Source organism: Pelophylax lessonae, assembly GCF_965119305.1.
Source record: "Pelophylax lessonae genome assembly, chromosome: 3".
Classification (NCBI taxonomy): Eukaryota; Metazoa; Chordata; class Amphibia; order Anura; family Ranidae; genus Pelophylax; species Pelophylax lessonae.
The window spans coordinates 183,932,103-183,953,821 of NC_138770.1; the positions used below are offsets into that span (position 1 = coordinate 183,932,103).

Consider the following 21,719-nt stretch of genomic DNA (forward strand, 5'->3'; position numbering starts at 1 on the left):
CATTGTCCTGCTGTATCACCCAACTTCTACTAAGCTTCAGCTGGCAGATAGCCACTCTGAATTTATCCTGTAGATTATTTCGGTAAATTTGGGAATTAATTTCCCCCTTGATGAAGGCAAGTGGTCCAGGACCTGGAGCAATGAAGCAAGCCCAAATCATGATTTTCCCCCCACCATACTTCACAATTGGGATGATGTTTTGATGTTGGTAAGCTGTGCCTTTTTTATGCCATACATGGTACTGAGAGTTCTTCCCAAATATTTCAACTTTTGTTTCATCAGTCCACAAAACATTTTTCTAGTAGTGTTATAGTTTGCCAAGTTGCTCTTTGGCAAACTGTAGGTGCACTGTAATGTTTTTGTTTTTTTTTGGAGAGCAGTGGCTTCCTTCATGGTGTTCTGCCATGGACATCCTGCCTGTTCAAAGACTTACTTTACATATGGTAGACTCAGGAACAGGGATGTTTGCCAGGTCCAGTGATGTCTTCAAGCCTTTAGCTGTTACTCGTGAGTTCTTGTTTACCTCATTGAGGATTCTGCATTGTGCCTTTTTTTTTTTTATTATTTTTATTATTGTGCCTTGAGAAGTCATCTTGGCTGAGTGTCCACTTCTAAAAAGAGTAACCACAGTACTAAACTGTCTCCATTTACAGACAATTTGTCTGTCGACTGATGGATGCCTAAATATTTTAAAATTGCTGTGTATCTGTAGAACACCCACGTAGGAGAATAAAGGGATCCCCCACTCCTGCACAGCCAGGCACAGCAAATCTTCACAAGAACCCCAGAGACAGAGAGCAATCAATTAATTTGTTTTTATGTTTTATTAGGGAGTTTCAACTTGGATAGGGATGGGAGGTTATGGGATGTCTACTTTAACTTCAGCAAAACTTCAGGGACATGCTTCCTATATATACAGTCTCTATGTACAGCTTCAACATCTTCCTCCAGCACACACTTGCTTGTTCTAGCTATGTCACTCTGTGATGATCTGACAGGCTCCAGTCAGATGTAGCAATGGCCCACTACAGGCAGGGATGCGCAGGCCCTATGAGTGTAGAACAGTAGAGTGACACAGCTTGTAATTTCTCCTCACTTCCTCTCTGTGGTCACTGGTCCCAGCACCACCTCTTCAGGCCCTGCCAGCCCACTTGGCCACAGCAGCCCCTTTCACTAGCCCTCCAGGCCAACTCTCTGCCCCAGTCCTCCAGACTAACTCTCACTAGGCCACCTGGCTGATTTTCAGGAGATCCCTAGGGAAAGGCCGAAGACTTAAGCACACTGCTGTCTTGAAGGGAGACTGACTACGTATGGCAGGCTCTCCCCTTTATAGTCCCCACAGTGCTACTCACTCTGTCCTCTCTTGCTCCTCTGCCTCCAGGAAGGGCTTCCTCCCGTACAATGTAGAAGGATTCTACCAGTACCCGAGCCCTGGCCCATTGTCACCCCCCAGACTAGAGGGCACCCCTGAGGGCCACCGACAATCTCCTTAGATCTGCATCTCCATCTTCCACCCAAATGCCCCTGCTGGCTTGACTCATGTCTATTTATGAGGTGAACTCAGTCCCCTGCCAGCCCACTACTAGGGATTAGCTGAGGCCTCATAAATATTCATGGGGGCCTCTCCTTACTCCCACCCTCTAGTTCTATAAGATTCTACAATCTTCCAGAACAGGGGGAAGTGCCAGAGAGAGCTGCCAGATGAGTAATCCAGTCCTGAATCACTGAACCCTGACCCAGATTCCACAGCTCAGGCTTCACCCTGAGCTAAACTAAAATTTACAATTTACCTATTCTAAATCCTAACACATCCTACACTACTTCTAGCACACACTAGAGGGTGCTACATATGCCTTTCCAGCCTTATACAAATCAACTAATCTTAATCATATGTCTTGCAAAGCATGCTGCACATCAGCTGATGCTTCTTATGCACAGCAATCTTAAAATGTTTGAATGTCTTCTATCAATTAAAGTAGTTCCAAATCACACCTCCAAACTCATTTCAATAATTAAACTTCAGGTGTGCAAACTAATTATTCAAATTAGCTTTCATTGAAGTAATTTGTTTATGGGATCACTTACTTTTCCCCCCAACACTGTGAATGTTTAAAGGGTGTGTACAAAAAAGATGTGAGAAATCTGAACTGTTTATGTGTTATCATCTTAAGCACTTTGTGTTTGCCTGTTGTTCTGACAGATGAGAAGCAGATCACATTTTATGGCAAATTACTGCAGAAAACTATTTCATTCCAAGGGGTTCACATACATTTTCTGGCCACTGTATTTCTTCTACCACTATTGTGGAAAAAAATATACTATGTGTATTAGCGCGCCAGGGAGGTGGTTTCAAGAACCTGGTAAAAGTAAATATTGTGTAGAAAAAATAGATAAATAATTTTAGTGATTTTAAATTTATAGCAGCTGCTAGTGAAGTGCAGGTGCCAGTGATGAAAGAAAAAGTAATCACAATAGTGATACCTCTAGCGCTTGCTGTTCCCTAGTGGAAATACATAAAATTACACTGATGCTAAAAATACATTGTTAGAAATAAATAAATCAAATGTATATGGATACTTGTAAATTAATAAAACACTCCAATATAATTGTCCATCCAGTGTATGGTGATGAATTAATCAAAAAATAAATAAATTGATCAATAAATTAATATAGTCCAAATTAAATATATGTGACTAAAGTGCTGGTGCTTCTTCCTTGATTTCTTTGGTGCTTCCTTCACCGTGAAAAATAAATAAATTGCCCACTCACCAGATACTGTGGGTCCTATATGTCTTATGACATTAGAACCAATCGTGCTTCAATAGAAGATCCTTTCCTTTTAGACGACCGCTGCGGTTAACCTTCCACCATGGGATGAGTCTCCTCCAACCACGATCCACTATATGAGATGTGCTTCCCCTGTGAATCACCTCCAATCACAAGCTGTGATGGGGGAATAAACGGATAGTGTTTTATTGTTTTTCCAAAAAATTTAGTTCACACACCCCGCACACTCAACGGTACAAATCCATAAAATTCCAATAGGTGAATAAAAACAGGTGTCATACACATCCAAAGTTCAAAAAGTTTGCAGCAAGGTGAGGCAAAATGTGTTCAATCCAAAATAGTGACAAACAAACGGACAGGATCGTCATACACGTGCGCTCAGGCAGTGGAGAGTGGTAGTTCCGGCTTGCGTTCCACTCGAGCACGTATGACGTCACGGCGTGCGTTCCAACTAACGCGTTTCGTCATTGGTTAGACGTCTTCAGAGGTGGAGTCACACGTCTAGCCCAGTTCTTATTTGCCGGAGCTGCCGCTCTACACTCCGCCCATCGGCTCTCCCCGGAAACAGGAAGTGACTTCGTGTCCCCGCATTATTATTGTGCTATACAAGTCATAATAAATATATCTTTGCAAACTCAAGTTTTTTCTAAAAAAACAGCAAACATTCTCCCCTAGATTAATAGCGCTTAGCTCTCATACCGTGTATTAATCTTATATGCTATATTTATTGAAATTACGTACATATGTGAATGGTTTAATACTTCTCAATAGTATTTTTTTTTTTATTAAATGAAGTTTTTCTAAAATTATTATGGGTTGCGTTACTATACAATTTTTATACAATTTTTTGTTTACATCTTAAAAAACTTTATTATTTATATAAAAAATTAATTTTATTAAAACCTATTTTTATTAGGAGATGGGCGGAGTGTAGAGCGGCAGCTCCGGCATATAAGAACTGGGCTAGACGTGTGACTCCACCTCTGAAGACGTCTAACCAATGACGAAACGCGTTAGTTGGAACGCACGCCGTGACGTCATACGTGCTCGAGTGGAATGCAAGCCGGAACTACCGCTCTCCACTGCCTGAGCGCACGTGTATGACGATCCTGTCCGTTTGTTTGTCACTATTTTGGATTGAACACGTTTTGCCTCACCTTGCTGCAAACTTTTTGAACTTTGGATGTGTATGACACCTGTTTTTATTCACCTATTGGAATTTTATGGATTTGTACCGTTGAGTGTGCGGGGTGTGTGAAATAAATTTTTTGGAAAAACAATACCACACTATCCGTTTATTCCCCCATCACGGCTTGTGATTGGAGGTGATTCACAGGGGAAGCACATCTCATATAGTGGATCGTGGTTGGAGGAGACTCATCCCATGGTGGAAGGTTAACCGCAGCGGTCGTCCATATCCAGGGAGAGGGAATCCGAACCTGGAAAGGATCTTCTATTGAAGCACGATTGGTTCTAATGTCATAAGACATATAGGACCCACAGTATCTGGTGAGTGGGCAATTTATTTATTTTTCACGGTGAAGGAAGCACCAAAGAAATCAAGGAAGAAGCACCAGCACTTTAGTCACATATATTTAATTTGGACTATATTAATTTATTGATCAATTTATTTATTTTTTGATTAATTCATCACCATACACTGGATGGACAATTATATTGGAGTGTTTTATTAATTTACAAGTATCCATATACATTTGATTTATTTATTTCTAACAATGTATTTTTAGCATCAGTGTAATTTTATGTATTTCCACTAGGGAACAGCAAGCGCTAGAGGTATCACTATTGTGATTACTTTTTCTTTCATCTTCTTCTATCACTATTGCCCAACTATTTTTCTTTATACAAAAAAATGAAAAAAGAGAGCACACCTATTACCCAACATTTTACTATTTTACTAAGAAAGTATGCACTATGTCCATATCCCAAAAAGTTCAACATGCAACTAAAGGATCAGAACAGTGGGACCTTAAAGGAAACCAAATTATATATAGACACTTTTTTTTTTTTATAAAAACATGTATTTTTTTATTTATAAAAAAAAAAAAAAAGTATATCAATATACTGTATAATTTGATTTCCTTCCTTTAAAGTATGGAAGATACTAGGGTGAATCTCCTTAAAAAAACAGGCAGGTGTTCTAATCACTCTTCACTCTACTGTTCTGATCTTTTAAAAGTCTTGGTTGCATACTGTTTTGCTTTACCTTGCGTCACAGTAATGTAGAAACCCTTCTAGATTATTTGATAATTAGCAATACAAATGTTTGCCCAACTACAAGAACTGACTTAGTACGCACAGTTTAAAATGACATACTTGGTAAATACTTACGGATCTCACAGGTGGCTCCAACCCAGCCATGTGGACAGTGACAAATGTATCCGTTTGGTTGGTCTACACAGGTGCCACCATGATGACATGGATTACTGTCACACTCATTTATATCGACCTCACACTCCTCCCCTGAAAAGAAAAAAAGGTATTGCTCACAGAAATTATTCCTGATTCAGACATCTCTATAATGTTCTCATCATATTAGAAATAATTTTACTTTGTTCTTTTGTGCCAATGTAACCAGAAATACATGACTTATTCCTCTTATTGCTTGGGATTGTGGGATGCCTCTTATTCTTGCAAGAATCTGATACTTTCAGGGTTATTATTTTATCCTGCATTTCAGCTTATTCCAGTGCTTGAACCGTGTACCGTATTGTTGTTTGTGAACTTACTTTACTGTACTGTAATTAATGTAGTTAATTTAGCTTCACCCCTGCAGAGGCACTTTACCCACTTTTCATTTTTTTTGTTATTTTTGTACTACTTAATATAACATATTAAAGCAGATTATTAAAAAAATAAAAATAAATAAATAATTAAATATGATTCATGCCTCGTATAATTATTATGTGGGCATGCAGTGAATATCTGGGAAAACTATAGAGCAGCCCTGTATAATATGTTTGTCATCTTAATATATGTATTTCATCTGATAGCACCAGACTTGGGCAAATGGTACTGTAGTTGGTATTCTGGAGGACAGAGATGACATTTCTTCAGCTTTCCATGAGGGTCTCTGCACATCATTCGTTATGTGATAGAGGAAAACAAAACATGCACCTTTTGGACCTGCGCGCTCATTACATGTGTCCTGTAAAATTTATATGGCCAAAGGTTTGTGGATATCTGATCTTCACCCCTATATGAGCTTGTTGGACATCACATTCAAACACCACAGGCAACAATATTGAGTTCTACCTTTCCAATTTTAGCTTTCAGTCTTCTTAGAAAGCTTTCTTCAAAATTTTGGAGTGTCTCTGTGGGAATTTGTGCCCATCCAGCCATTAGAGCTTTTGTGGATTCAAGTTCTGATGTTGGATAAGAAGACATGGCTTGCAAATGGCATTCACATTATCCTTAAAGTGGTAACCCAAAACCAAAAATGTAATATATTGTAGCTTAGTAATCATTAAATTTAGTACTTGTATTAGTTTTCTATTTTTTTTGTTTACTTTTTTCCATCTGTTGTCCCCTGGTGAACTGGGCAGTAACACCCCCTGTATTATACAGACACCACTCTAGATCAGAGGTCTCCAAGATTTTTAAACAAAGGGCTAGTTTCATGTTCATGTCCTTTAGGCTTCATGTATACTAGCAGCTCCTAACCATGATTCTGCCACGTTTTGCATTTTCCCGTGACCGAGATAAATGATGGCCAAGTGTACATAAAGCCTTCGACTAGGGAGGCTGGACTGTGGCTAGAAGATATGAAGAAAAAAAATGACATAGTGTTTTGTAGTCAGTAGGAGCATTGTTATCAGTGGGAGGAACAATGCCCCATCATTGGTGTCATTGGGAGGAATTATCCCCCATCATAGTGTCAGTGGAAGGAATTAACCTGCATGGTTGATGTCAATGGGAGGAATAGTGTTCCAAAGGCCAGACAAAGGCAAGCAAAGGGACACAGTTTGGAGACCACTGCTCTATATGAATGAGCACAAGAGACAGATTTGGACAACAGCATTTTCAGTCTAAGAGGAGAGTAGTGTTAGCTGTACTAGCAGATTTAAATACAATAACAAACTGAAGCTAAAGTCAGGCCAATACTTAATAATACTTTATAATCAGTTGCAGCAGACAGTTTTTTCCTTTTGGGATAATGGTTTTACATAAATAAATAAAAGCTGATAATTTTAACCTCTTAGCACTAGCTCCTCCGGCCCTTTAAGAGGTTAATGATGCCAGGAGGCGGGGCACGGCTTAAAGTCATGTGACCGTCGTGATTGGCTGTCACGGTGATTAAGTGGCCTGAAGACTCCAGATCGCAATGAGTGATTGGGAGCTTTCGGTTAGTCGACGGTAACTGTTCTGGGAGCACGCAGCACTCACACGTGCTCTCAGCCAGGGCCGGGACAAGAGGTGGGCAGGAGGGACGGTTGCCCTGGGCGCAATGTTTTATTGCAGGGATGGGGGGGCGCCTTGACACTAACCCTAAGGGAAGGGGGGGGGCGCAGTTTGGCATCCTTACCCTGGGCGCTGGATGAACTTGTCCCGGCACTGCTCTCAGCACAGGTGTATGGGCAGCAATTCACGCTAATATGCGGCCCCTCGGCACTAAGGACCAGGTGCCGAGAGGCCACATATTTGCATACGGCCGGTGCCAAGGGGTTAAGCACCCCTGCCAATGTTAAAAGGTCTGCCTCATCTCTGTGACTGCAAGAGAGCCTTTCCGTTAAAAAACAACAGACTTACTGGCTGGATAACTAGATGAAAACAGAAGAATAAAAGCCTAAAAGATGAAAATAAAGCAGCCATCCCATCTAAGAACTGTTAAGCTTCAATTTAATACATGATTGCTTTTGGGTTTAATACTGCCTTAAGGAATTTAAAAGGGTTGAAACATTTCTTTATAAACCTGGCTTTGTGGACAGGGGCACAGGCATAGGCGTGCGTACCGGGTGTGTCAGGCATGCCCTAATCACCCCAAATGCTGCTGATTCCCCCTGCTTCCTGGCACCCCTGTCTCCTCCCTGTTGTGCTGCCAGCTGCCCTTCTCTCCCTTTGGCTGCTGCAGGGGATGTTTCAAGATGGAGAGTGGGAAAAGGGGCTGGTAAATATTTCATTTACCGGCCCCCTTCTTTCCTGAATGTGAGCACCGATCATTCCTGTGTTCATTCTCAACTGAAGCATAGAAAACTATGTTACTATGCTTCATTTTGTGCATGAACAGTAAGCTGCTCAGCACAGAGCACTTCCCATTCATTCACTGTCTGGTGCAGCTGAGGCTGCAGAGAAAGGGACTGGGGAATCTCAGTCCTTGGTCCCTTTCTCTGTCTCAAAAGTGAGACATCAGAGGTTTGCTTAGACCCTTGATACTTCACCAAATCCCCAAATGGGGCTCCTAAAAACATTGTAAAAAAATCTTATATTATTATAAAAATAATATTTTAAAAAATAAAAACAAATTGACAAAAAATAATAAAAAAATAATAAAGATAAAAAACTAGTGACACCATCCACTGCCCTACTGACACCGTTCACTGCTCTACTGATATACATGTATGTTTGTATTCTGGGGTGGACACCATATTGCAATAGGCTGCGCACACCAATGGGCACAGGCATGATATTAAGGATTAGGCCTTCCCCAAAGTGTTGGCATAAGGTTGTAAATGCACACTTGTATACTGTAGCATTAACAGTAACCTTCACTGGAAATACACAAATTCATTTGGATTTGTGTCCACATTAGAGATGTATAGAACTGTTCGCCGGCGAACAGTTCCCGGCGAACTTAGCATGTTCGCGTTCGCCGCTGCCGGCGAACATATGCGATGTTCGGTCCGCCCCCCATAAGACATCATTGAGGCAAACTTTGACCCTGAACTTTACAGTCAGCAGACACATTTCCAGCCAATCAGCGTACCTCCCTCCCACACCCTCCCACCTCCTATAAATAAGCAAGGGCAGCATCCATCTTAGATCATTCTGAAGCAGTGTGTGTAGTGAGAATAGGGAGAGAGCTGCTGCTGCTGCTGCTGCTGCTGCTGCTGCTGTTAAGCTAGGGACAGTTAGTCAGTGTTCCTGGTCTTGCAGTGTTCTTGGTCCACTACTGCTGTAATATCAGCACCCCAAAAAGCCCTTCTAAGGGCTGGTATTTGTGGTTTTTTTTTTTTTATATATATATATATATATATACCTAGCGTCCCCAAAAGCCCTTTTAAGGGCTGGTAATTGAGTTGTTTCTTCATATATATATATATATCTATATCTATCTAGTGTCCCCAAAAGCCCTTTTAAGGGCTGGTAATTGAGGATTTTTTTATTTTTATATATATACATATATATATATATATATAGTGTCCCCAAAAGCCCTTTCAAGGGCTGGTAAGGTAATAGATTTTTTTCTTTATATATATATATATATATATATATATATATATATATATCTATTGTACACTGCAGTTGCCATGCCTGCCCGCTGTGTGTGAGAGGCCACAGACCTACCACAGACTGTACTGTGTGCACACCACACTCATTTCGGGTGGCACAGGCACAGTACCTGGCATTTTAAAAAATATTTTTTTTTTCTCTGTCATAATTGCAGTGAGTGCTGTGTCAGGTCCACAGAGTGCACTGTACCCACTGCAGTGCACTGCCCACCACTGATATATATACGTTGGCACAGCATCTTGTTGCAATAAATTGAAAGAAAAAATATTTTTTATTATTGCAGTTGCCTGGGCTGCCAGTGACTGTCAGGTCCACAGAGTGTACTGTGCCCACTGCAGTGCCACTGTGTGCCCACCCACCACTGATATATAAGGTGGCACAGCAGCTTGCAAAGTAAAAAAAAAATATATATTTTTTTAAATTGCAGTTGCCTGGGTGCCAGTGACTGCTGTCAGGTCCACAGAGAGTGTACTGTGCCACTGCCCACCCACCACTGATATATAAGGTGGCACAGCAGCTTGCAAAGTAAAAAAAATATATATATTTTTTTAAATTGCAGTTGCCTGGGTGCCAGTGACTGCTGTCAGGTCCACAGAGAGTGTACTGTGCCACTGCCCACCCACCCACCACTGATATATAAGGTGGCACAGCAGCTTGCAAAGTAAAAAATATATATATATTTTTTTAAATTGCAGTTGCCTGGGTGCCAGTGACTGCTGTCAGGTCCACAGAGAGTGTACTGTGCCACTGCCCACCCACCACTGATATATAAGGTGGCACAGCAGCTTGCAAAGTAAAAAAATATATATATATTTTTTAAATTGCAGTTGTCTGGGTGCCAGTGACTGCTGTCAGGTCCACAGAGAGTGTACTGTGCCACTGCCCACCCACCACTGATATATAAGGTGGCACAGCAGCTTGCAAAGTAAAAAAAAATATATATATTTTTTAAATTGCAGTTGCCTGGGTGCCAGTGACTGCTGTCAGGTCCACAGAGAGTGTACTGTGCCACTGCCCACCCACCACTGATATATAAGGTGGCACAGCAGCTTGCACTCATAGTACAACAGTAACAACACATTAAAAAAAAAAATGACAGGCAGAGGCAGGCCACCCCGCAAGGGCCGTCGTGGTCGTGGTGCTGTGATTTCCTTAGGCTCTAGAATAATGCCCAGTGTTCAGAGGCCACCACAGCCCCTGAACTCAAAAAATTCTGAGGCCATAGTTGACTGGCTTACACAGGACACCCAATCGTCTACAGCTTCCGCTCGGAACCTTAATGCACCATCCTCCTCCAGCTCAGCTTCGGGCACCTCTCAATTTACCACTCGCCAGCCCGCCGGCACCACCACCAACACTAGCACCACAGCCGCTTCACTTGATCCGTCAGAGGAGTTATTTTCACATCAGTTTGAAGAAATAAGTGATGCGCAACTATTAGTGCCAGAGGATGTAGATAACGGGGATATGTCTCAGTCAGGCAGCATTATACACATGGACGTACATTGTGATGATGATGATGTTGTACCTGCTGCTGCTGCCTTTGCTGAGTTGTCAAGTGAAGCGGCTGATGATGACGATGTGTCTGTGGATGTCACCTGGGTGCCTGCTCGAAGAGCAGAAGAAGAGGGGGAAAGTTCAGATGGGGAGACAGAGAGGAGGAGGAGACGAGTTGGAAGCAGGGGGAGGAGGTCATCGCAAGGAGCTAGTGGCGCAGTCAGACAGCATGTAGATTCGGCACCCGGGGTCAGCCAGACAGCACGCCAATCAACGCAAGCTGTTGCCACCACCAGAATGCCGTCCTTGCAAAGCTCAGCAGTGTGGCATTTTTTTTGTGTGTCTGCCTCTGATATCAGCGATGCCATTTGTAACCTGTGCCAAAAGAAACTGAGTCGTGGGAAGTCCAACACCCACCTAGGTACAACTGCTTTGCGAAGGCACATGATCTCACATCACAAACGCCTATGGGATCAACACATGAGTAAAAGCAGCACACAAACTGAAAGCCACCATCCTCCTCCTGGTCCAGCATCTTCAGCCACGTCAACCACTGCTGTCCTCCATGCCCCCTATCAACAACCCGCCCCTCCGCCTCTCACCTTCAGCAGTTCCTGCTCGTCACCTGCCCACAGTCAGGTGTCTGTGAAGGAAATGTTTGAGCGCAAAAAGCCAATCTCGCAGAGTCACCCCCTTGCCCGGCGTCTGACAGCTGGCTTGTCGGAACTCTTAGCCCGCCAGCTTTTACCATACAAGCTGGTGGAGTCTGAGGCCTTCAAAAAATTTGTCGCTATTGGGACACCGCAGTGGAAGGTACCCGGCCGAAATTATTTTTCACAAAAGGCAATCCCCAACCTGTACTCTATTGTGGAAAAAGAAATCATGTCACGTCTGGCACACAGTGTTGGGGCAAGGGTCCATCTGACCACTGATAGCTGGTCTGCAAAGCACGGTCAGGGCAGGTATATAACGTACACTGCGCATTGGATAAACCTGCTGGCGGCTGCCAAGCATGGAATGCGTGGCTCTGCTGCAGAGGAGTTGGTGACACCGCCACGACTTGCAGGCAGGCCTGCTGCCACCTCCTCTACTCCTCCTACTCCATCCTCTTTGCTAACCTCCTCGGCTGAGTCCTCTTCTGCTGTTGCGTCTTGCTCCACACCAACTGCACCCCCCCAGCTCCCCAGGGGCTATTCCACATGCCGGATACGACAGTGTCACGCTGTCTTGGGGTTGACTTGCCTGAAAGCAGAGAGTCACACCGGACCAGCACTACTGTCCGCCCTGAATGCACAGGTGGATCAGTGGCTGACCCCGCACCAACTGGAGATCGGCAAAGTGGTGTGTGACAACGGGAGCAATTTGTTGGCGGCATTGAATTTGGGCAAGTTGACACATGTGCCGTGCATGGCACATGTGTTGAATCTGATTGTGCAACGTTTTGTGCAGAAGTACCCAGGCTTACAGGACGTCCTCAAGCAGGCCAGGAAGGTGTGTGGCCATTTCAGGCGTTCCTACACGGCCATGGCGCACTTTGCAGATATTCAGCGGCGAAACAACATGCCAGTGAGGCGCTTGATTTGCGACAGCCCGACACGTTGGAATTCAACACTGCTAATGTTCGACCGCCTGCTCCAACAAGAAAAAGCGGTCAACGAGTATTTGTATGACCGGGGTGCTAGGACAGCCTCTGCGGAGCTGGGTATTTTTTTGCCACGCTACTGGACGCTCATGCGCAATGCCTGTAGGCTCATGCGTCCTTTTGAGGAGGTGACAAACCTAGTGAGTCGCACTGAAGGCACCATCAGCGACATCATCCCATATGTTTTTTTCCTGGAGCGTGCCCTGCGAAGAGTGCTGGATCAGGCCGTAGATGAGCGTGAAGAGGAAGAGGAAGAGTTGTGGTCACCATCACCACCACCAGAAACAGCCTTACCATCGATTGCTGGACCTGCGGCAACACTGGAAGAGGAGTGTGAGGAAGAGGAGTCAGAGGAGGAATGTGGCTTTGAGGAGGAGGAACACCAACCACAGCAGGCATCCCAGGGTGCTCGTTGTCACCTATCTGGTACCCGTGGTGTTGTACGTGGCTGGGGGGAAGAACACACCTTCAATGACATCAGTGAGGACGAGGAATTGGACATGAGTAGCTCGGCATCCAACCTTGTCCAAATGGGGTCTTTCATGCTGTCATGCCTGTTGAGAGACCCTCGTATAAAAAGGCTGAAGGAGAACGACCTGTACTGGGTGGCCACGCTACTAGACCCCCGGTATAAGCAGAAAGTCTGTGACATGTTACCCAATTACCGGCAGTCGCAAAGGATGCAGCAGCTAAAAAATAAGTTAAAAACTATGCTCTACACAGCGTATAAGGGTGATGTCACAGCACAACGGGAATCCAACAGGGGAAGAGGTGAAAGTAATCCTCCTCCTACCACCACAACCACGCCGGCAAGGACAGGACGCTTTACAGACATCTTGTTGATGGAGGACATGCGGAGCTTTTTTAGTCCTATGCATCGCCACAGCCCTTCGGGGTCCACCCTCAGAGAACGACTCGACCGACAGGTAGCAGACTACCTTGCCTTAACTGCAGATATCGACACTCTGAGGAGCGATGAACCCCTTGACTACTGGGTGTGCAGGCTTGACCTGTGGCCTGAGCTATCCCAGTTTGCCATTGAACTTCTGGCCTGCCCCGCTTCAAGTGTGCTGTCAGAAAGGACCTTCAGCGCAGCAGGAGGTATTGTCACTGAGAAGAGAAGTCGCCTAGGTCAAAAAAGTCTTGATTACCTCACGTTTATTAAGATGAATGAGGCATGGATCCCGAAGGGACTGACAGTGGGGGATGCATTTGACTAAAAAAGGCCTGGTGATGACTGAGATGCCTTGGCCTAAAAATGGTCCACACGCTGCTGTATATAATCATTCTCTGCATGCCGGATGACTTACGTGACGTCTCCGCCACCAACTACGGTTCAAGCAGCAATGTTTTAGTGCACTTTCTGCCTTAAAACCTCAATTTTTCAGGCCGCTGCTACAGCAGCGGCTGCAACAATACCTACTTTTTCATGCATGTGTACATGCCTAATTTTTCTGGCCTCTGGTGCTACACTGTGGCTGCAAAAAAACAAAAAACAAAAAAAAAGGCACATACATGTGTCAATTCCCCTTCGTGATCGTTACCTTGTCGTGGTGAAGGGGCTTGCGTATCACAATGAAGCGATCACCTCTAGGATTGTGTTGGCACACCCCAGATGATAAGGTCGTTGCTTCATTGTGTACAGACCAAAAGCGATCCGCAGGATAATTTTTCATAAAAAAAAACATTCATTTTCTTTCATTCTTTCTGCGGAGCTGGGTATTTTTTGGCCGCGTTACTGAATGCTCATGAACAATGGCTGTAGGCTCATGCGTCCTTTTGCGGAGATGACAACCCTGGTGGTCAGTCGAACCCAAGGCAACATCATCGACCTCATCCCATATGCGTTTTTTCTGGAGCGTGCCCTGCGAAGAGTACTGGATCAGGCTGTAGATGAGCATGAAGAGGAAGAGTTGTGGTCCTCATCACCACCAGAAGCAGCCTTGTCGTTGTCAATTGCTGGACCTGTGGCAACGCAGAGAGAGGAGTCTGAAGAAGAGAAGTCAGAGGAGGAAGGTGGCTTTGAGGAGGTGGAATACCAGCCACAGCAGGCGTCCCAGGGGGCTTGTTCTCACCTTTCGGGGACCCTTGGTGTTGTATGTGGCTGGGTGGAGGAAGAGACCTTCAATGATGTCAGTGAGGACAAGGAACGGGACATGGCTAGCTTGGTATCCAACCTTGTGCAAATTGGGAGTTTGCGGTTGTGCAAATGGACTGACTGACTGTTAAACGGGGAGTTTGGTCTGTCAGAGTTTGGTCTGTCACTGTGAAGCGGGCAACGGGCGTAACCCTTACACTACTTGACCGATAAAACATCATACCTGATCGTATTCACACACTGGATGTTTTAGTGCTGGTTTACACTGCCGCTACCACTAAAGTAGCGTCGCTTCCAGTGCGACTTTGGCGCGACTTAGCGCGACTTTGGCGCGACCTCATCGCGAGGTGACTTTTTATTTGGCCAATCACAATATCATGTTTTGTTACCGTCACCTAATTTCCTTTTCCTGTTTTTTGTTTTACATATTTCCCCATGTGTGCAGTGTTGTCTGTGTCATAGCTCAACTGATAGGCATGTTTGCCTTGGCATATCATATTTCAGCTTGCCAGAAAGAAAAAAAGACAGCTGGAAAGACACTGCATTAGTTTTCTACTAAAAATCATAAGAAAAATGCTGTTTTTTTTGGGTTGTGGACATACTACAGAGCTGAAACTTGACAGGTACACTTTTTAGACCCCCCAGACACTAAATACAAAAAATGACATGCCTGCCTAAAAAAATGCCCGATAAATGCCTGCAAGAGAAAAAGACAGCCGCAGAGAAGCCGTATTCCTGAAAATATAAGAAAAATGCTGTTTTTTAGGGGTTCTGGACATGCTACAGATCTGAAACTTGACAGGTACACTTTTGTGACCCCCCAGACACTAAATACAAAAAATGACATGCCTGCCTAAAAAAATGCCCGATAAATGCCTGCAAGAGAAAAAGACAGCCGCAGAGAAGCCGTATTCCTGAAAATATAAGAAAAATGCTGTTTTTTAGGGGTTCTGGACATGCTACAGAGCTGAAACTTGACAGGTACACTTTTTAGACCCCCCAGACACTAAATACAAAAAATGACATGCCTGCCTAAAAAAATGCCCGATAAATGCCTGCAAGAGAAAAAGACAGCCGCAGAGAAGCCGTATTCCTGAAAATATAAGAAAAATGCTGTTTTTTAGGGGTTCTGGACATGCTACAGAGCTGAAACTTGACAGGTACACTTTTTAGACCCCCCCAGACACTAAATACAAAAAATGACATGCCTGCCTAAAAAAATGCCCGCTAAATGCCTGCAAGAGAAAAAGCCAGCCGCAGAGAAGCCATATTCCTGAAAATATAAGAAAAATGCTGTTTTTTAGGGGTTCTGGACATGCTACAGAGCTGAAACTTCACAGGTACACTTTTTAGACCCCCCAGATGCTAAATCCAAAGAAATTTTTTATTTTTTTTTTTTTTTTAATTTTTCCAATAATTGGCTCTCTATCAAAAAATTATAATTTTTAAGAACTTTTTTTTGCGTGATCCCTCTCCGGCATGCCACAGTCCAGGTGTTAGTCCCCTTGAAACAACTTTTCCATCACTATTGTGGCCAGAAAGAGTCCCTGTGTGTTTTAAAATTCGCCTGCCTATTGAAGTCTATGGCGGTTCGCCCGGTTCGCCGGTTCGCGAACATTTGCCGATGTTCGCGTTCGCCGTTCGCGAACCGCGAATTTTAGGTTCGCGACATCACTAGTCCACATGCATTTGACCATATGGTGAAGGTGAAGATCAGGTGTCCACACACTTTTGGTCTAACAGCATGCACCTGTCCTCACCACATACTGTATATAGTGATCACTAAAATTAAAAGCATTTGCTAATGTCCACAAACACAACTGGTTACCAGTCTGTCATTCAGCAATAGCGTGGAAACCGATTTAGTAATATATGCAAATAAACAAATATAGATAATCTAAATATGCAAGACTAGCTTTTTTACCTGGACATTCCAAAGCTTACTCACCCATAAACCCAGAAGCACAGACACAGGTGGCATTCAGTCCTTCACTGTCACAAGTCCCTCCATTTTGGCAGGTCACATTCAAACAGGGGTCCTTGTATAGCTCGCAGTGACGCCCTGCAGGCACAAGAAACTGTAACGTTTAGCAGGTAAATCATTTTACAGTAATACATTATTTATGTAAACAGAGGGTACATTTCTTCTAGATGGTAGAGTGTTGTCTGAATAATGAAGTATGTACCCAGAATGTAACGCTATTGGTTTATGCTATGCCTCCCCAAATATACAGTATCTTACAAAAGTGAGTACACCCTTCACATTTTTATAAATATTTTATAATACCTTTTCATGTGACAACACTGAAGAAATTACACTTTGCTACAATGTAAAGTAGTGAGTGTACAGCTTGTATAACAGTGTAAATTTGCTGTCCCCTCAAAATAACTCAACACACAGCCATTATTGTCTAAACTGCTGGCAACAAAAGTGAGTGCACCCCTAAGTGAAAATGTCCAAACTGGTCCCAAAGTGTCAATATTTTGTGTAGCCATTATTATTTTCCAGCACTGCCTTAACCCTCTTGGGCATTGAGTTCACCAGAGCTTCACAGGTTGCCACTGGAGTCCTCTTCCTCTCCTCCATGACGATATCACAGAGCTGGTGGATGTTAGAGACCTTGGGCTCCTCCACCTTCCATTTGAGGATGCCCCACAGATGCTCAATAGGGTTTAGGTCTGGAGACATGCTTGGTCAGTCCACCATCTTTACCCTCAGCTTCTTTAGCAAGGCAGTGGTCATCTTGGAGGTGTGTTTGGGGTCGTTATCATGTTGGAATGCTGCCCTGCGGCCCAGTCCCCGAAGGGAGGGGATCATGCTCTGCTTTATTATGTCACAGTACATGTTGGCATGGTTCCCCCCAATGAACTGTAGTTCCCCAGTGCCGACAGCACTCATGCAGCCCCAGACCATGACACTCCCACCACCATGCTTGACTGTAGCCAAGACACACTTGTCTTTGTACTCCTCACCTGCTTGCTGCCACACCCGCTTGACACCATCTGAACCAAATAAGTTTATTTTGGTCTCATTAGACCACAGGACATGGTTTCAGTAATCCGTGTCCTTAGTCTGCTTGCTTGCCAGCTTGCTTGTGCATTATCTTTAGAAGAGGCTTCCTTCTGGGACGACAGCCATGCAGACCAATTTTATGCAGTACAGTATGTGGTGTATGGTCTGAGCACTGACAAGCTGACCCCCCACCCCTTCAAGCTCTGCAGAAATGCTGGCAGCACTCACACGTCTATTTACCAAAGCCAACCTTATGACGCTGAGCACGTGCACTCAACTTCTTTGGTTGACCATGGCGAGGCCTGTTCTAAGTTGAACCTGTCCTGTTAAACTGCTGTATGGTATTGGCCACTGTGCTGCAGCTCAGTTTCAGGGTTTTGGTAATCTTCTTATAGCCTAGGGCATCTTTATGTAGAGCAACAATTCTTTTTTTCAGATCCTCAGAGAGTTCATTGCCATGAGGTGCCATGTTGAACTTCCAGTGACCAGTATGAGAGGCTGAGAGAGATAACACCAAATTAAACACACCTGCTCCCCATTCACACCTGAGACCTTGTAACTCTAACGAGTCACATGACACCGGGGAGGGAAAATGGCTCATTGGGCCCAATTTGGACAGTTTCATTTAGGGGTGTACTCACTTTGTTGCCAGCGGTTTAGACATGAATGGCTGTGTTGGGTTATTTTGAGGGGACACCAAATTTACACTCAACATAACCGGAAGTGACGTCACCTGGTTACGGCCGAAACCGGAAGTCTCCGTCCAGTACACCGCTATTGTGGCTACTTGCTGTCTTCTGCTACAACTGTTAGTTACTGCTTGTTTTTTGTCAAAATAAACCTTACATACTTCACTATGGAAGCCCAATAGTGATCTGTTTAATATCGAGTATACACACCAAAGGAGAGGATATCGAGGGAGCCCCTAATTTAAAATCCCATCCAAAAGGAGAAAAGGAGGAATCCATTATCCTGACCCTTGAACAGCTACCATAATATAAGAACGCCTTTATTGGTGTGATGTGAGGAGTGAATATCGAGGGAGCCCCTAACTGGAAATCCCATCCAAAAGGAGAAAAGGAGGAATCCATTATCCTGACCCATGAACGGCTATCATAATACAAAAACGCCTTTATTGGTGTGATGTGAGGTGAGCGGCCATTGCACCTATGTTTGAATATCTTGCTCACCCTGCATGACACCATTTGGATCTCACACAAAAAAGTCACTTATCATATTTTGAGATATCACCTTCAGCCACGTTATTTTTATATTTTTGTTGCACTTGGACATTATTTAGCAGGAAGATTCACTATTTTTTTCACAGATTATTAAGCACCTTTTGCACCAGATTGCACTCATTTATAATATTTGCATTATTATTTATATTTATGGATTTTGTATTTTGTGTCCACAATTTATTTGTATATTTATAGTCACCAGTTTTCAGGCACTATATTCCTACACTTATTTATTTCCGTCCATTGTCATCACTCAACATCTCCCACACCTTTTTTAAATATTCACTGCGTTTGATTGAAGTGGATCTATTTATTGATTTTATTCTTTATACATAGCTTGGCTATAGTGTCACATTATTATTTGTGAAGAAATTAGTGCCGATTCACCTCTTTTACGTTGACTAGTACCAGTATTTTGTGAAAATACAGAATTGGCTGCTTGCTTTCTTTTCAATAATATATTTTCTTACCTGGTAACTTGGATTTACTACTCATCTTATAATTGCTCTCACATCCTATACCTGATTAGCAGCGCATAGGTCTCTCTTTTGTTTTGTTTTTTACCAAATTTGCACTGTTATACAAGCTGTACACTCACTACATTACATTGTAGCAAAGTGTAATTTCTTCAGTGTTGTCACATGAAAAGATATAATAAAATATTTACAAAAATGTGGGGGTGTACTATATAACTACATTGCTATTTTTTTTGCATATTTGTCACACTATGTCTCAGTTCACACTAGCGCGGCTTCAAAGTTGCCTGACTGTGAAGCCGTGCCGCACAGTCCAACTTCATCACGGCTTGCAAATGACTTCTTTAACAGAAGTCAATGTACTGTAAGTGGCTCTGAAGTCAACTCCAAATAGTGCAGGATCCCTTTTCTAAGTCGGAGCGACTTGAGTTGCTCTGATTAGAATCGTTCCATTGCACTGAATGGGGTGCGACTTTGTCAGGAGAGTTGCTTGACAGGTTGCCCCGGTTTAAACCGAGCCCTAAATCATTCAGATCATCAAACAAATTTCAATATTGCACAAAGATAACACCAGTATATCCAAAATGCAATTTTTAAATAATGATTTTATTTATTAAGGGAAAAAAGCTGTCCAAACCTGCCTGGCCCTTTGTGAAAAAGTAATTACACTCCCTTTTGCTAAATCATGAATAAACTGTGATTAACTACATTTTTTGGAAAGCTTAGTTAAATTTCACTTTCCACGCCCAGGCCTGATTACTACCAGACCTGTTGAATCAAGAAATCACATAAGTAGAAGCTGTCTGACAAAGTGAAGTACACTAAAAGATCTCAAAAGAAACACATCATGCCACGATCTACAGAAATTCAAAGACAGATGAGAAACAAAGTAATTGACATGTATCTGTATAAAAAGGGTTACAAAGCCATTTCTAAGGCTTTGGGTCCCCAGCAAACCAAGGTGAGAGCCATTATCCACAAATGGAGAAAACTTGGGACAGTGGTGAACCTTCCCAGGAGTGACCAGTCTACCAAAATTACTCCAAGAGCACAACGATCACTCATCCAGGAGGCCATAAAAGAACTCATATCAACATCTAAAGAGCTGCAGGCCTCGCTTGCCTCAGTTAAAGTGTTATTAAACCAAGGACCCTGCATTCACTATATTTTCACTATATCTGGTCTCCCACAGTACACAGAACATGGAAATGCAATTCTTTTAGTAAATATAAACTGCTAAATACCTTTTCACATTAGCAGTGTATAGCAGTCTTGTGACTTCTATCAATGTCCAGCCAAGCACTGGTTTAAGTGATTGTAAAGTCTCGCTTTTTTTTTCTTATAAAAATAATAAACATGTTATACTTACCTGCTCTGTTGTAGTTAGTTTTGCAATGAGCAGCCCAGATCCTCTTCTTCTCGGGTCCCTCTTCGGTGCTCCTGGCCCCTCCCTCCTGATCAGTGTCCCCACATCAAGCAGCTTGCTATGGGGGCATCTGAGTCACAGCTCCCTGTGTCCATTCAGACATGGAGCCTCAACCCAGCATTGCCCCCTCTCTTCCCTGATTGGCTAGCTGACTTTGATTGACAGCAGCAGAAGCCAATGGTGCCGCTGCTGTGTCTCAGCCAATCAGGAAGGAGAATCTTGGACTGGTGAGACACTTGTGGACATCAGTGGACGTAGAAGGACCTCAGGTAAGTGTTAAGGGAGCTGAAAGGGGCTGCTGCACACAGAAGGCTTTTTATCTTAATGCATAGAATGCATTAAGATGAAAAACCTTCAGACTTTACAACTCCTTTAAAGCTTGTAGGAGGAGTTTTCTGACTGACCTATGAGTTAGTATGCCTTCTTTATGATAGGTGTGTTTTGTCTATTTATGTTGATACTTTATTGTTACATCTTTTAGAATGACTACGACACTATCCTCCTGAAGAAGCAGTAATCTAGGTGCGAAACATGTTGGGGATTGTATATACACTTCTTTTAAAGATTTTATGTAGCCATGTCTCTCTGCGTGTATACATATTTAATATTTGTGATTTGTTGGTGTATATATATCAATTGTCTAAATGTATTTATTGTAGAATTTAATAAATAAAAAATATATTTTTTTATATATATTGTATATTACCTCTTGCTCTATAGTACCTTTAAAGTCCCGTTTCATTTGTTTTCCTTGAGGACTGATCTTTTGGGGATTCAGCGCCGGTTCACACTACCGCGACGCTACTTCCCGGGGCGACCTCCGAGGTCGCGTTGCGAGCAGCATGCCGCGACCTCGGAGCGGCCGCCACGGACTTCATAACATTGAACTCTATGGCGGTCGCCTCCTGGTCGCCCCAAAGAAGCTCCGGACCCTTTTTCTAGGTCGGAGCGACTTGTGTCGCTCCTATTAGAACGGGTCCGCAGCTTCCCTATGGGAGGCGACCTGCGGCGACCTGTGAGGCGACCAGGTCGCCTCACAGGTCGCCCTAGTGTGAACCGGGACTCAGT

General features: G+C 43.4%; 1 protein-coding gene across 2 annotated transcripts in view; it reads right to left on the reverse strand.

Moving 5' to 3' along the window:
• Nucleotides 1-21,719, reverse strand: part of DNER (delta/notch like EGF repeat containing) — a 404,738-nt gene that overhangs the window by 17,662 nt on the left and 365,357 nt on the right. For both annotated transcript variants that reach the window (XM_082249031.1, XM_082249030.1), the window contains 2 exons: nucleotides 16,444-16,557; nucleotides 5,140-5,271 (listed from right to left, as the gene is read on the reverse strand). In XM_082249031.1, the coding sequence (XP_082105157.1) occupies nucleotides 5,140-5,271; nucleotides 16,444-16,557 (246 nt within the window). The remainder of the gene's footprint in view (nucleotides 1-5,139; nucleotides 5,272-16,443; nucleotides 16,558-21,719) is intronic.